Raw genomic sequence first — 17,073 nt, forward strand, 5'->3', positions numbered from 1 at the left:
CCACATCGAAACACTCTTGCTGCATTTCTTACACACCTGCATTTAAACTGCCAGCCTACATCTACTTACAGATTAAAAAAGAAACAAAACAAACACATAATGAAAGGAAATACTTTTTTTTGAGAATTTTCATAAATGGATCTGAAGCCCACCAACCCACACACTGTGAAACAAGACCCCAGTCAGTTTTCTGTGCGCTGCCTGAGTCAGAAAACACAGGATAAAACGAGTCGTTCTGATTCTGCTCCGCTTCTGACGTCAAGTGCAGAGACTTTAGAATGGCCCCGCCCCCTCGTCTGAGTCTGTCCAATCACAGCGCTGGACCCGTGTTTATGTGAGAGCTCAAAGACGAGGTTAAACTCAGCAAAACAGACACAACGAGCGCGGAGAAATAAGAGCACTGAGTAAAAACGGAGAAGAAAGAGAACAGAGCGAAAACGGCTAAAAACCAGAGCTTCTGCTCCTCGCTCCTCACTGCTGTGCGCTCGGGGTCGGGGTGAACAGCGAGCGGCTCATTATCATTTAAAGGAACACACTCTCTCTGAAACCATATGAATCAGTGCTAATCCAAGAGGAACTGTGCTGTGCTGAACTACCTTCAATGACGCACTGCTCTGGAACAGGGATCTGTTTCATCATCTCAGAAAAGAAGGCTCTGATTTGCTCCATGTTGTCCCTCATGTGTGTCCACAATCTGTCCCCTTCTCGAGGGTCCGACCCCTCTGTGTCCTCTCCACTGTGTTTCCCTGTGTCTCTGGCACCGTGCCTTATGCCTGGGTCTCTGTGGTTCTCCTGCACTGGCAAGGATGAGTGGGTGGCCACTATCTCACGACTCAGGGTGGTCTCTATCTGGTAGAACTCAGCACTCAGCTCTGACTCCTCTCCTTCTTGGACAATGTCAGGGTTGTTGGAATGTGAGTAGATGGCATGCATAGCCAAGCTTTTGGATCTGAGAGAGAGACAGAGAGAGAGAGAGAGAGAGAGAGAGAGAGAGAGAGAGAGAGAGATGACCTAGAGAAATAATTCATTCATTCATTGTCTGTAACCCTTATCCAGTTCAGGGTGGCGGTGGGTCAAAATCACTGGACGCAAGGCAGGAACACACCCTGGGGGGGGTGCTAGTCCTTCACAGGGCATTCACACACTCACACATTCACTCACACACTCACACCTATGGACACTTTTGAGTCACCGCAGACACAGGGAGAACACACCACACTCCACACAGACAGTCACCCAGAGGAAACCCACGCGAACACAGGGAGAACACACCACACTCCTCACAGACAGTCACCCGGAGCGGGTCTCAAACCCATAGCCTCCAGGACCCTGGTGCTGTGACAGAGACACTACCTGCTGCTCCACTGTGCCACCAAGAATTAACTCGGTTTTAATAAATAAATAACTACACTAGCAAAAGTGTGTGGACACCGGTTCCGGCTGCATGTCTTCTGAAATGGAGGGGATTAATACCTTGTGTCCCCTGCTATTGCTGCATAAACAGGCTTGACTCTCCTTGGAAAGCTTTATACTAGATACTGGAACATTGCTGTGAGGATCTGATGACATTCAGCTATGTGTCTTCTCTCTTTGTGGTGGGTCAAACATGGGCCCCGTTTGGGAACCCCACCTCCAAACACTGACACTTTCTTACACCCTAAAACCAGGAGACATCTACCTGTTGAAACCCATCTCTCGCTGCTCATCACATGCTGCTTGTCCAAGGCTGTGGTGGTGTCTCTGGGGTCCTGGGGAGCTCCCCACAGTCGTCTCCTCTAACCCCTCTTCCCCCATCTTCTTCTCAAAGGCCTGGATCTTCACTTGCAGATGCTGCTCTTCATCTTCCTCAGCAGAACTGCACTCACACTCCCCTTGCGAACTGTCCGCACGCTCCTTTTTTTCTCTTACACTTACACACACACACACACACACACACAAAACAATAAACAACACACACAAAACAAATAAAAAATACACACAAACACAACAAAAACAATACACACACAAAACAATAAAAAACACACACACAAAACAAATACGAAACACACACACACAATAAAAACAACACACAAACACACACACACACACAAAACAATAAACAACACACACAAAACAAATAGAAAATACACACAAACAAAACAAACAACAATACACAAACACACAGACACACACACACACACAAAACAAATAAAAATACACACAAACACAACAAACAACAATACACAAACACACAGACACACACAACAAATAAAAATATACATAAGCACAAGAGACAGAGAGAGAGAAAGAGAGAGAGAGAGAGAGAGAGAGAGAGAGAGAGAGAGACAGAGAGAGAGACAGAGAGGGAGAGAGAGAGTGAATGTTCAGAATGAAAGAGAACACTATAAATAGGGCCTGGTGTGAAATTCAGTCCTTTTATGAAATTGAGAAAGAGTTTAAACTGCACTGGGTTGAGGTTTCATTACCTTCACGTCTTTGTCCCTGAAACTCAGCCCCTGGCAAAGTATCGAACACAATGCTCTTGTTTGGAAAACCTCAGCTCTGAATTTGCATACCACACTCAGTGAAGCCGCATGAGCACCTTTCAAAATAAACTACTTTTATTTCCTCCAAGAAGCTCTCAGCTCCGGCTACGTGGAGGGGCTTGATTCACAGGTGTGGAATTTTATGAATCCATCACTTTTTATTAGGGTTTCATTGCCAGAGACGAGAGCGTAGAATTCCTGTTTTTTACTGAAAAGCTCTTACAGCATTTGGCTTTTTGAAATGAGGAGAATAAAACAGGATCAGAAACTACTCAACTACTACATAATAAAACATCTTTATGAAACTAATAACTCACTATTATGATTAATATTACTCTGGAAAACTAATGTTTAACCTGTATTTTCAGAGCACACTCTCTCTCTCCCTCACACACACACACAGGCACAGAGAGAGATAAATATATATATAATGTGTGTGTGTGTGTGTGTGTGTGTGTGTGTGTGTGTGTGTGTGGCATACCTGCTGACTGTGACCCTGTCTGTCTCTAGCCATTGCCCCAGTTGCCTGGCGATGGCGCTGAAGCTGTTACTGATGCGGTAGATGTCCTTGGCTCCGCCCCCAAGGAGGTGACTGTAGTGGTCCGTGAGGCTGTGGATCTCCAGCAGCAGTGTATGGTGGACATTATGCTCCACACACTCTAACTGTGACACCAGGTACACCAGAGCCTCCCGAGCCTGATCCTTGAGACACACACACACACACACACACACACACACACACACACACACACACACACACACCAGCAAATCAGAAGGACTATGTGTTTCTGATGCTGTAAGAAATTCTGGGACATAAAAAAAATAATCATTGTTCATTCAATAAACAATAGCAGTGAATTTGTCCAGAAATGTTCCTCTAACATCTCCACACTCTCCTCAGTTCTGAAAAACATCTGCCTGTGTTTCTGTCCATCCTCCCAAGGGTCTGAAAGGATGTGGAGCTTTTGAGAAGCTGGCAGATAAAGGAAAGAGACACAAAAGAAAAAAGTGCTGCTGTTCAGAACATGTCCAGAATGTGAGGAGCTGCCTGGTCCAAGAACAACTGAAACACCACTGACATCTGAACTCGATTCCTATGAAAAATGAAAATAATGAGAATAATGGAAACACAATCAGATTATTCAGCTGTGACCCGACTGCGGACATGGATCCACTCTCAAACTCTGAGATTCTGAACCGATTCTGTGGTTTGGCCGTGACTGGAAATCTCAAAGCACTTTAACTTAATCCAAATTAATTCCCTTCTGTGAAAAGCAGAGAAGGAGCTGGAAATTTCATCACCTCCTCTTTAATAAAAATATCAAAACAGGACAAAAAAGATCCAGAGAATCAGTCCTGTGTCTCCAAGAGAAGGACAAAGTTATGGAGCGAGGAACTACGTGATGTAAACAGTGAGTGTACACAGTGAGAAAGGGACTGAGTGAGTGTGTTGGTGCCTCTGTGAATGTAAACATCTGGTAGTGTTTAAATCAGACACTCACTAGGCTCCAGAAAACTGCGCCTGTACGAAGCAGGGCCAAGAAGAACCAGAGCAGAGCTGATTCAATAAACCCCAATCCTGCACGCCTCCTTAATCTCCCCTTACCTCCTCACTATCTCTATCTAACAAAGTCATTACAGCCCTACGCCAATTTCCATAATCCGGATTTAGCAGGTCGTTTGTAGAGATTGCATTTCACCCGCTGAGAAAATCAGGGACTAAGAGGTGCTTCCTACAGAGATTTCTGATTCTGTGTTTGGCTTAGAATTGAAGGCATTTGGTGGTAACGCTCCATGTTCAGACATTAATGAAGGCTAAGAACTCATGTACAGCTGCTCTAAGGCATCCCAAAACTACATGCTCAATGTATATTTGGTTGTGTTCAAGTTCACTCACTAAATTTTGAACAAATCTGCAGCCCACCATCTTCCTTTCCTTCGCTGTGCTTCGGTTCATGATTCTGCTGCCTGCAGAGTGTTTGCTGCTGAGCAGTGCTTGAGAGCCCTGGAGGTCTCCGCCAAGGCCTGGCCAACAGTGAATAATCAGCAACGCAATCAGACCGTAACAAGTGAGTGTAAGTTGTCTCTTAAGCCTTTACAGTAAAAAGCTTTTGACAGAGTGCACAGCCCTCCTGCTCTCACTCCTCTCAGCCTTTCCTCCATGTCCCCATGGTTTTAATGGTGGTTTGGAAAGAGCGAAATCATGTTCAGGCTCGCCTGGATGACCTACACGAGTGAAGTAATAGTTTAAAGAAAACTCTGCACCACAAAAACTAAATGAATGTTAATGGCAACGAGTCGATAAGCTTCATTTACGCTACGACAACGGTTCTTCATTCTTACTGCCAACATTAACATGTTTTGGGCAAACACTGAGCTTGTGGCTTGAGTTGTTGTTTTTAAATGTCTGTTTTCTTATATTTAATTAAAACCTGGCACAGAGGAATAAAGGATTTGAACAATGTCAGCATTTTTTTGTGGCAACTCTTTTGGAAACAAGCTCCGACTTGAAATGTGGGGAAACTGGGTTTTGGCGTTTCCTCTCATTGCCAAACTGTAAACAACTGTAAAATCCTAGGCCAGCACTGGTTTACCTTGTTTTGAGAAGCTCTGACCATGATCTACACAAAATCTGCAGTCACTTAATGCTGTGAACTGGTACAACACCCTCTTCAAACACTCTTCCATGCAGTTCATTCACACCCTTTAACCCTGCCCCAAACTCCACGCTCTGCCTCTCTTTTATCACCGTTAACCTCCTCCACTCCCTTTAGCCTTCAGCCTGGCTCCTTTGCCCCCCTGGTCCTGTCAGAATGGAGAGAGCTCTAGAGAAGCTAGCAGCCTCCTTAATCTCACCTTACCTCCTTACTATCTCTATCTAACAAAGTCATTACAGCCCTACGCCAATTTCCATAATCCGGATTTAGCAGGTCATTTGTAGAGATTGCATTTCACCCGCTGAGAAAACCAGGGACTAAGAAGTGCTTCCTACAGAGATTTCTGATTCTGTGTTTGGCTTAGCATTGAAGGCATTTGGTGGTAATGCTCCATGTTCAGACACTAATTACAGCTAAGAACTCATGTACAGCTGCTCTAAGGCATCCCAAATCTACATGCTCAATGTAACTTTGGTCATGATCAAGTTCCCTCACTACATTTTGAACAAATCTGCAGCCCACCAGCTTCCTGACAGAATGGAGAGAGCTTGAGAGAAGTTAGCAGCCTCTCTGGGTCGTGATTAGAGATACACAGCACAACAGGAATAAGGAGATCTATAAAAGTTCACCACACAAAAGGAATCATCCTGATCATCCAACATATCTTTCACCACCATCGCTGCAGTATCCACAAACACCGTTACCAGGAAAGCATGGATTTTATGTACAATGCAATAAAACATGTGATGTGTCAGCTCTGGAACCTTCATATAAAGTAACAGCAGGAAAAAGAATATGAGGAAAATAGAAGTGAAAACAACATCAAAAAAGAAAGAGCACTGGGAGGCGAAGGACTCGTTTGGGCTGAGTTGGAGTGGCCTTCGAGATACAGAACTGATCATCGCCACCTTACTACTACTACTGTGGCTACACACACTTAAATCCTCACAGCTGTTAGAAGAAGCTGTTACTGCAGAAAAAACAGGGACAAACTGTCTATTACTTCCCTTACATTTAATAAAATAGGGAGAACACAGGTGTCTAGGAAACCTTACAGTGCGGAAGTTCTGGAAATCCGGTCGTTTAAGTGTTAAACCTGTTTTTTGATGATTTAGGGCTGGGGGGAAAACATATGACCTCATGCCCATGTTTATGTTCGGATGTCTGTAAAAGGAGCATGAGTGGGACCAGTATGAAATGCGAACTGAGCCGTGGAGTGCGTAAGCTGTGATCCGTTAAAAACTTCTTCACAGACAAAAACAAAACAAAACACAATGGTTTAAACTCTCCCAGAAGACGGCTCGACGCTCCGTAATCTCCCGTTACTCTGACTGAATTATTGCTTGGTGGTGATTGCTGTGTTATGACGTCCAAAGTTATTTTGAATCATGACAACAGAACAATTTTCTTATTCTCAGGATGGCTTTGTTTAGAGGCAAACTCTCTTTTTTCTATTCGCTCAGCGCAGAGCCAAACTCCCTCGGACAATGGGTTCCATTGACTGGTGCCAGACTGACACGCAACTGGCCGAAAAATGTGTGCTGCTCATCCAAGACATCTATTTGATGCACTTTCTGCTTGTTAAAGCACTCTAATGTCCATGATTTCACCAGAGGGAGACTGCATAGATGCTCCCCACTGAGCTCCTGAGGGGTGTAGCCTGTACCAATGCCAGTTAACCCTCTGAGAGTGGTATAAATGTATGTGGTGCACACTCAGACCGTACTACACACAGAAACAAACCAGGCTCAGTCATTACCTATAGTATTGACAGCACTCTGCAAAATCAAAGGAATTGGAACTGAGGGAACACCACAGAACCCAGGAGAATGCAGTGCTCCATTTGCGAAGGATCTGCTGTTATTGTATATTTCTCTGCGCTTCATTCAGGTTCCTCTGTGTCACCCACCCCTATGTTCTTATCATATGCAGCGTCAGTAGGTTCTGGATTTTGTTACATAGTTTAACATACAAGAAATGTATAATATTTACATTTTTTTATGTACTCACCCTTACCTCCTACATTAAAGATTACATCTGTTAGATCTGATTCACTGAAATTCCCTTTTAAAAGATTTCATCTTTAGTCTAAACATTATCATTTATGTCACATAATAAAATCTCTTTCCTCTGATATGTTTCTTCAGATTGAGGAGCAGGTAAAAAGAGCAGGGCCGAGTCAGGGCTGAAGGGTGGAGACTAAAGCCCTGGAGTCCACAGTCACACACACAGCACCAGGCATGAGTTTCCTGAACACAGTGGTGTTACTCAGAATGGTTCAGTTTTCACAGAGATTCAACAAAAACTAATGATAGAAATGAGCTGATGTTTTCTTTGATCCCTGCAGGAAGTGTCACCGCCTCGACCCGTTAAATCCCCACCTGCAGAATTAGAAGATTAGAAGATTAGAAGATGATTTCCACAGAACTTAGCCAACACACCACACAAGTAAAATTCTAAAAGGGAATAGATCCAACAAATGGCTGCTGTGAGAAATTGCATTTAATGATGACTTTTCATTCGTGCTGATTCATAAACGTTACTCCGCCTCTCCCCAACTCTGCCCCAACAGATCATTCCAGAGAATGCTGACCCACTTTAACCAGTCCAGTCCTAGGAGGGTTTACACTCTTTGCACTGGGCTTGGGGACGAATACTTTCACAGACGAAAGATATTTAGAAAATAGCCAGTGTACCTTACATTCGACCCCCTTGAATGTAGCCTGAGTAATGCCTCCTAAGTGAAGCTTATGGAGAAATGTAAATAAATACAGTGTAGAAGCCACAAAAATCCCTGAAAAGTACAATTTTCTGGCCAAAGCTTTGCAGAGAAAACCTGAGACGTTTATATGCCCTTCGTTACGAGGTGCTGAATTAACCAATGTGTGTTTTTTGGGGCTGGTCCATCACTCTGCCTCAGGGCCAATCATAACACTTAAGCTGAGATCTGAAACATGCCATTTGATTTCTGTTTGTTTTATCAGCTTGGCTAACACCTCTCCAAGAGCAGACACCAGAAAGGACCATGACAGGATCTGCTTAAATTAGTCCTGTAGAAATCACCAGTCTTTGAAGTTCATGGCACCACCAAACAGAGTTAAAGTCACAGTACAAAGGTTTGTACCTGATTTAGAGTGAGTCAAAGAGACCGAGAGTGGGAAGGAACAGTGATGCCTACTTTACGTTAGTTTTGTTTTGCCTTGGGGTTATTGATGTTGTTGTGTTTGAACCCGTGTCCTAGTCCTGTCAGGTTGTCCGTTTGTTTCTGTCTCCCCAGGAGGGTGAGAACAAGGTAGATGAGCGCGCACTTACATGGTGGACATGTAGTTTCCGTATTGTACAGATACACCAGAGTAGAGGGCAGGTACCACCCCTTGTTTTCTTTATAGAATATAGTTATAGAGCATATTGACATAGCTTAGGTGTTAATCATGTTTTGCTATTTTCTTTTCTTTGGTACTGTCCATGTTCCTCCCTCCTAAGGTCTGTCTACCTGTCGTGTGTTATTGTGGTATGATCTTTGTATTAAAGTAATGTTTGTAGTCCCTGAACAACTTGGTCTCTAACTTTTGTCTGGCTTCTCTTTTCCACTTGCACATTTTTTTGTTTCCCTTACTACGACCACCCTAGACCCTGAAGCCCAATAGTAGGGGCGTGACAAATGACTGGGAATAAACTTTCTTTACATGTTAAAAAGTGTTTCCTTAGAGAGAAAGATTTTGCAATGTTGGGATTCTCCAGTCTCTGCATGTCTCTCCAAAGTTCCCGGAGCTATTGACTGATTTATCATCAGCTGTTCACACTGCAGTTTACAGCGAACCGTCGTGATGACTAACAGACGTAAACTTCCAATTGTGCAAGGGATGTGTGCACTCCACTCTGAAGATGACGCAGGAATGCTGCTGCTGTGTCATTTCGAAGAAGACATGGCTCTTAGCTCTGTGTAAAGGACTCGGTGAGGGGAGATGGGTTAGGAACACTCATCACTCGACGAGACCCAGGGGAACATGGAGCAGTTTGGCCTGTCAGTAGTTCACAATTTAACAATCAGTGACTGTCCAATATTCAAACCCAATCTTTCTTTGTGTATTTGTGTTGAAAATATTTTAAGTGTTGCTTTAATTTAATAATTTTCATCAAAATACTGATTAAAACATCTCAACTATAAAACCTTAGGGTTATACATCTGTCTTAGTGTTGTCTGAATGATCAGGAGTTTGTAGGATCAGTTCCGAGTGATAGCTCTAAAAGAGAACTGGCTTTTTTCCTTTTATTCTTTCTTTTTCATGGAAGACTTTTCTATTCCTGTATCATTCACATTATTGTGTTATTGTGTCTTGAATTCCATGATCAAAGCACTAACTTCTGTTCCCAAACAACCCTCTATTTTCATTCTAAAAAATCAGTTTTACACCTTGTTTGAATTTGAATTTTGTACACACGGAACCAAACTGCAATGAACCACGATCAAAACCAAACCTCACCCTGTCTTCATCCTATGGAGCAGATCATCCTTTGGAAGTAAAATTGGAAAAAGATCGCTCACCACTGTATTTTAATTTATTTCTTATGAAGTCTATCTTAAATTATATTAATCACCTCAGGGACCTGGTAAAACTTTAAAATTGTTGTGGAGCTGGTACTGAGAAACAAATGTACAAAACAATGTTTACGATTTTCAAATAAAGAAGCTGCTTGAGTTCTCAGTGCAAAGGGCTGACTGCCCCAGAGCCGACAGCTTAAATCAGTGGATGGTGAGAAGTGCAAGTGAACTTCAAGCAAACACATTTGGAACAAAGAAGTCATCCCACAACAGACAACGGAGCGGGTGTTGATTACATAGAGAGAGTATTTTGTCCGAATGACAAACCTCCTTTGCCCTGACAGTTCATTCAATGGATTCTGTTTCACGCATTTGTGAGTTCCGTTAACTAAGTCTGGCCCAAGCAGCTCCACAGCTGAGGTCAACAGCTTTACACTGAACAACTGCTGAGAGAGAGAAACAGTGAGACATGAAAAGAGAAGAGCAGAGTTTAAATGAAGTCAACAAAACAGAGAAAAACCACATCTGGAAAGACACATCACAAACAAAGAGGAAGTAAAACTCACAACTGGATCTTGGAGAGTGTTAAAGAGTTAATATTAAAAAGCATCAAAAAACATTTTTAAGCAATTCTGCTTTTCAGTCCTTTAAGCAAAAATGTGCTTAATTTCTGTGAATAGCTCTTACTCACTCATCTTTAGCATGCTGGAGATCCTCCACAAGGGGTCACTAACCCTAGCTTTGGTGAGATATCGCTGTGTCACGCCCTTGTCCTGTCATGTCTGTTTTCCCAGCACATGGCTCTGTTTGTTAATGTCCATGTCTCCGCCCATGTCCCGCCTTTGTTCCTCCTCCTCATCTGTTTCCTCGTCAGTGTCATTTGTATTCCTGCCCCCTCGTTAGCTGTCCCAGGTGTTCCTTGTCTGTGGTGTGCATTTAAGTTCCCTTGTCTCACTTCCTCTTATCGGTCATTTGTTTCATTTCCCGTATCATGTTGCTCAGTCCAGTCTGTCTGTTCCTCGCTTCGGTTTGTTCTCTGTCTCTGTCCTTCCTTGTGTCTCCCATTGTCTGTCAATTCCGTTCAGTCTGATTAGGCTCTCTCTGTTCAGGTCTCTGTATAGGCTCTCTTTGTCAGGGTTTTTCTCTTTAGCTTTCTCGCTCTGTCCAGTTCCCTCTGTTTAGGTTTAGTCTGTATCTCTCTCTTTAGTCTAGGTATCTCTTTAAGTCGTTCTGTCCAAGTCTCCCCGTCTAGGTCTTTCTTTGTCTAAGTATGCTGTTGTGTGATCCAAGTCTGTCTGTCTTTGTTTTGTTATCTTTTGTTTAAATAAATGTCTGTGTTATTAGCCTCCCGTCAATCAACCCAGCCCCCGTGTTCCTGACACACTGAGACAGAAGCTTGAATATTATCTATCTGTAAAGTACCATGTAATTAAAGCTATTGACAAAGTACAGAATTCAAATCTAAGAGATAATTATCAGCACATCAGATCCGAAAAGACATGAGCGTATTCTGTAGAATGGCCATAAATGGGAAACAGAGAGAGATGATCACTACATGCTCTCCTGCTCTCACCAACACAATGAAACTAAACAAGGCACAGCGCCAACACACAAACATTACGCAGAGACATAAAAAAGAAACTACAAAACACCCACACTCACTCATTATTTATATTTTCCTTCAAAGAAACAGGAGAAGGAGAAAAAAAATAAACAAAGCATTGTCTTCTCCAGTGTGGAACCGTCCTGTCACAGGGACACAGAAATGGCCTTGAACATCATTTTTCCCAACTCAGAATGAAGGTTTGTGTGTGTGTGTGCGTGTGTGTGGATGTGAGAGAGAGAGAGAGAGACCGCTGGGAGTGTACCTCACTGCTCAGACCCACTGCCCCGTGGATCTTGGCCACATGTCCCAAGAGGCCTGGCGCCTGCTGTCCCACAGTTCTCAGCGCAGGCAGAAAGGGGCTAAGAGAGGCGGGGGTAGTCTGGGCCACGCCCACCAGCACAGTCAGGAGGGCATCATCTAATGTGGCGTCACTGAGGTGTCTGACCAGAGAGGGCACCAGAGGGGTCAAAACCTAGGGCAGCAATAGGAGACAGAAAATATCAAATATCTACAGCAGAAAGAGGGAGGAAAACACAAACACATATGCACAAACATACATGCACGCACGCACACACAAACACGCACGTACGCGCACGCACGCACGCACGCGCACACACACACACACACACACACACACACAAACACGCACGCACACACACACACACACGCACGCACACACTTACTTGAGGAGGATGGAAGAACTACACATAACCAAAGTAAAAAAATATAAAGAGGTGAAAACTGAGAGTAAACACACACGGGGAGCGCTGACGTGCAGAACAGAGCCCACGGGGGGTTCATAATGGTGTGTGTGTGAGCTCCGTGTGGTGGTCTGGCTGGTAAATAACGAACACAACCCTCCAGCTTCTCTTTCTCACTCTGGTCTCCTGAGGTTCAGATCTGGCTCTGTCCAGTAAAAGCTGCGCTGTGATTGGCCACATTCAACACTGCCCACTCCATTATGAGTTCCTGATTCTCTGCTGGGCTTTCAGAGAAACAGAGAGAGAAAGAAACACAGGGGGAGAAGGAGGGAAAGAGAAAAAAAGGAGTGCAGGAGGTAAAGAGAGAGAGAGAATGAGACCGAATGGCAAGAGAAGAGAGAAAGGGAGAGAAGGAAAACAAAGACACAGAGAGAAAGAAAGAGAAGCAGCACAGGAGGACCTACATAGACAAAGGGATAGATCATTTAAAATAAAGGTCAGGCAAAGCCCACTCCGTGTTTATAGCTGAGAACTGAGAGAGTAACCAGACGTCGAGCTGTGACTCAGACTCATATCTGTTGCTGAAAAAAGAAATTCCCTGGACCCCAAACATAAAACCTCCTTCAGCAGAAGCCCCCAAACTGCCCCACACCCTCATGTCCAGGGGTCAGAGGAGGCCACAAGGGTAAAGAAAGAGAAACAAAAGGGGATGGACAGACTGCTGAAGGTTAAACACATCCTACATGTCACAGACCCACAGAAAAGAAATGACAGAATAAAGGAGAGAAAGTAACAGAGAGAGAGAGAGAGAGAGAGAGAGAGAGGATAAGGGATAAGAGCTAGGATAAGGACAGAGGGAAAAAAGAAAACTGGTCAGATTGATAGAGAAAAGAATGAAGGTAGAGAAATAAGGGAGATGAGGAACTTTGCTCTCGTGTGTGTGTGTGTGTGTGTGTGTGTGTGTGTAGGGGGACTGGGTTCTTGCTCACATGTGGAGCGTGACCGTGAGTTTTCTATAATGAGGACAGAGTGAAAGACTCTGTCTCTCTGTTTGTGTCCACACCAGCGTGTTAATCATCGAGGCCAGACACTGCGTTGATTACCGGGGTGCGTCCTTTTCCTATATCACAGAAACCCTCTGTTATCTCTAAAATAATAAAACCTTCTAGCAGTAATTCCCAAACTTTCTCTAAAATGCCCCCTGTTTCCTGATTGGTGTTTTACACCAAACCCACCACATCCTCAGAGGAGATGGATGAGCAGTGTCCACAAACTTCTGTCTTGTTCTAGAAGAACGGCCTGTTTCTGTTTTCAGCAGGTTTCCCATGTCATAACTCCATCAGCTCTTAGTCTCCGTGCAGTTGCAGTTTCTGATGATTAAGGTCTTTTTTCCCCTCATTTTCACATTGTTATCATCGCTGTTCATTTTACTGCCAAAAACAACGATAACTCCAGATGTGTCTATCAATCTCTCGCTAAGCTACACGTCCGTTCTCCTGACCCTGCTTTCCTGACGTCCAAACTCATTAACTGTCCTTCTGTGAGTCGTTCTCTCACCCTCAATGACCTTCACACTTTTCCTTATGTTGTTCCCACCCAAAATACCTGACCTTTTAACACACACCTGCTTTTTACTCATCCACACCCACACAGGCATGCACGCCTGGAAATACCCTCAGTTCTGCGCTCAAACCGGTAAACATCTGCTCCCTCCGAGCTGGCATCTCCACGTTGGCCTTCTTTATTTTAACACCATGCATTTCTCGAGAAAGTAATCAACAGAAATGGTCAAAAGTACCTTGAAATCACATAAAATTGTAGGATCTGCTTTTATATTTTTATGCATAGTTTCCACTCATCATCAAGGAGCACCACTGCATTTTTCCTTCACCCCTTAGCTCAACACGCTTGGATGAGCACACTGATCTCCCAGAGAGTTTATGTTAGATTACAGATATTTGGGGGATGTTCAAGTAAAGATTGTTGGGAGTTGGAGATCTGTTGTACCCACCCAGAGAAATCAATGTGTGTAAAAAAGACACACACATTCACTCACACACACACACACATACACACACACACACACATACACACACACACACCAGTGGGTGCTGTTCGGAGATCATCTGCAGCAGTCGGAGTAAGTGCTGTCTGTTCCCCGGGTCAAGCTCAGGAATCAAGACCATCAGGTCCCGAATGTACAGGTGGATGGTCTCAGGTTGGAGGGGGTAAAGTGAGGGAAGGATGCGGAGCAGCATGGTGTTACCTGGCAACCGAAACAACAAATAATTAACAATAAACAGATCACTCAAAGCCTGAAAGTAAACACTGTTTACAAGGTGAGATACTATCTCCACCGCTCATGTTCAGATTCATTCACCAGGGTTCAGTCGTGATTTCTCCAACTTTCGTAAAAGGTCACCAGGAAGTTCACTGTCCTTAAGGTTATTCAAGTTACATTTTTTGTCATAAAATAAGTGTACATTTTCACAACATATTTCCACTTATTTTCACTTATCAACATTTTATTACTGAGGTTTCATAAATGTTTCATTACAAATTATTTTATTTGCTTAGCTTATAAACCTTTTCTCTGCTGTACTGAGAGTGAGATATCTGTCATCTCTCTGTTGAGATATTCCCCACAACCTTTCCAGAACATCTCAGGTACAAAGGGGTCAAAGTTGACTCTGAAGAGTTTTCCAGGAGGGAGTGAAACTGTGGACCCCTTGCTTCATATTTACTACAGACATACATCTGCAGACATACATCTGCCTTGTTCTGATTGGACTCAAACAGATAAGACTCTTTTGTGAATGATGTAGAGTTAAATATTCAAGTGAGGAGAGTTTAGCCCCAGTTACGTTGTTTTGTTAACACTTCATTAACCCCCCCCCCCCCCCCCCCAACATAAACGTGCATGAATCTCATGCTGCTTTTCCAATGACACCTTTTAATTGCCTGGAGCATTCAGGGATTCTTTATTGTTGAACCCTGTCCATTACATCACTTCCAGCTCAAAGGTCCCGATTGTTTCCAGTGTTTGAAATCATAACCAACATAAAACCCCCAAATTCAAAATGGCCAGCAACTCGTGAAGAGATGGTCAAGGAGTTTTAAGTCACTAACAATACAGTCGCACAGAAATGTGACCGACTCAGTGGGCGGATCCAGATCATCTGGGTGTCATTTCACTCACAGGAAAGAGCTAGTGAGAGTTGGGTCTGATTCATTATGTGTGAATGTATAAACAACACAACAGCCCCAGTTCCTGTTGTTGTTCTTCATTTCCTCCTCTGTTTACTCAGATGGAAGATCAAGCCAAGGTGTCACATGCTACGCAGATGTTTCTGTTACAGAGAAAAAGAGGGTAGGGCACAAAAAGAGAGAGAGAGAGAGAGAGAGAGAGAAAGAGAGGGAGAGAGAGAATGACAGAGGACAAAAGTATTTAAAGAATTAGAGAAAACTAACTAAAGAGAGAGCAAGAAAAAGAAATGTAGTAGAAAGTTACGCTTTCCACTCACACCGCGGTACTCTTATAACTGGCAACACCCCTGTATCCATCAACAGCTTCTTCTCATCTGGGAGCAATCCCAAGCTTCCTATAGGTTACTATGGGCACAGAAACAGGAGATCTATTTGTAGTCTGGTGAAATAACAAACACATGTAGGAACAGGAAGGCTCCAGAAGGTGAGGTCTCCCCAATCCTGGAGAGAGCTCCTACACATATCAGTGACCCCTCAAGCATGGCAAGAGTGTTTCCACTTATGGCTCATATCTGTCAAGCGTTCCAGCCTTTTCTTTCCATATCCCCTCTTACCCGAATGGACTAGATGATCCCAGAGATGCTTGATTACCACGGTCCCGGCTCTTTCATCTCTGCCGCGAGTCACAGTGTGTGCCACATACTATTTTTACCCTCACCGAGAAGCAGGAGCCTCTATATTTCTTCCAACTGTGGACTACATCACCCATTATTGTAACGCCCTTACTGGAAAAGCTCGGAATATATTCTGAGACACTTTTGACAGAACCGCTGAAGTTTTTTACAGTGAGAACATAAAGCCTTGGCTGTGCAATCAGTAGCTCTTGCGCAACCTAGAGCCTGTTGCTCATGAGCATAGAAGAAATGGCACTGAAACAAAACAACAGTCGGAGATACACAAAAGCGCAGAGCAGGAACCCCAGCACTACCATCCCGCAGTCTGAAACCTGGCAACCCATCTGAGAACTGGAGTCTAATCGGTCCCTCAGCACATATAATGCCCCACACCCTCCCCTGTGCACACTCCTCAGAAAGATGGCTTAACAAGAGCTGTGCAAAGCCAAGCACCAACACTGCTGCCCATCTACTTCACGTGCAAACAGATATAAAGCATAATTGAAAGATTACTGTACAAAAGATTCCACTGCAGCAGTGCATCGGTCACCGTGTTGGACCATGAGTCTCTCTCTGACGGCGACTATTAGCACCAACTTTTAACAATCCTTGCAAAACCAAACTTGGCATCAGCAATGACAAAACATTTGTGGAGTTCCTCCAGCTGCTAAATTATCTCCTTTCTGAAGAGTTTTTCCATGAGCTTCCTTGCAGAAGTTCCTGTTGTATAACAATGATCTTAGAACTGAGTCAAAACATAATCTTGGGTGATGAGCCATAGAGCAAAAAACCTGAATGTAGTCATCGTGTGATGGTGCAGACTGTACATTGTGTCCCACAGAGAGATGCTGTGTAGAAAAGTCTTTGGGGCCCTGTTTGGACTTGATGCTCTGCTTGTCATGCTGTTTCCAATCAGATCATCTGCTTCTGGACTGAATATCCTCTGTTAATGTATTCCATAAGCCATCGCTTCCCCCTCCTGATCCTGGAGTACCCTGCCCTGACCAATTTAGAGCTTGCCCTGCTGTGATACACCCAGCTGATCTCAGGAAGAGCTTTGTAGGTGATTAGTGGGATCATATGTGTCCAACGTGACACAACTCCAAGGAACACCAAATGTTACTTCTATGTTTTGATTGTAGGGGGCATTTATAGCCTTC

The 17,073-nt window shown here is 43.8% G+C and overlaps 1 protein-coding gene across 1 annotated transcript in view; it reads right to left on the reverse strand.

The window, feature by feature from the left end:
* The window catches only part of veph1 (ventricular zone expressed PH domain-containing 1), a 97,459-nt gene that overhangs the window by 43,181 nt on the left and 37,205 nt on the right, over nt 1-17,073 (reverse strand). Inside the window, exons 6-10 of the mRNA XM_066684908.1 lie at nt 14,135-14,298; nt 11,594-11,803; nt 3,007-3,227; nt 1,679-1,909; nt 597-949 (exon numbers count right to left, since the gene is read on the reverse strand). Of these exons, the coding sequence (XP_066541005.1) occupies nt 597-949; nt 1,679-1,909; nt 3,007-3,227; nt 11,594-11,803; nt 14,135-14,298 (1,179 nt within the window). The remainder of the gene's footprint in view (nt 1-596; nt 950-1,678; nt 1,910-3,006; nt 3,228-11,593; nt 11,804-14,134; nt 14,299-17,073) is intronic.

The sequence above is a fragment of the Hoplias malabaricus genome, chromosome 11 (assembly GCF_029633855.1).
Source record: "Hoplias malabaricus isolate fHopMal1 chromosome 11, fHopMal1.hap1, whole genome shotgun sequence".
Lineage (NCBI taxonomy): Eukaryota > Metazoa > Chordata > Actinopteri > Characiformes > Erythrinidae > Hoplias > Hoplias malabaricus.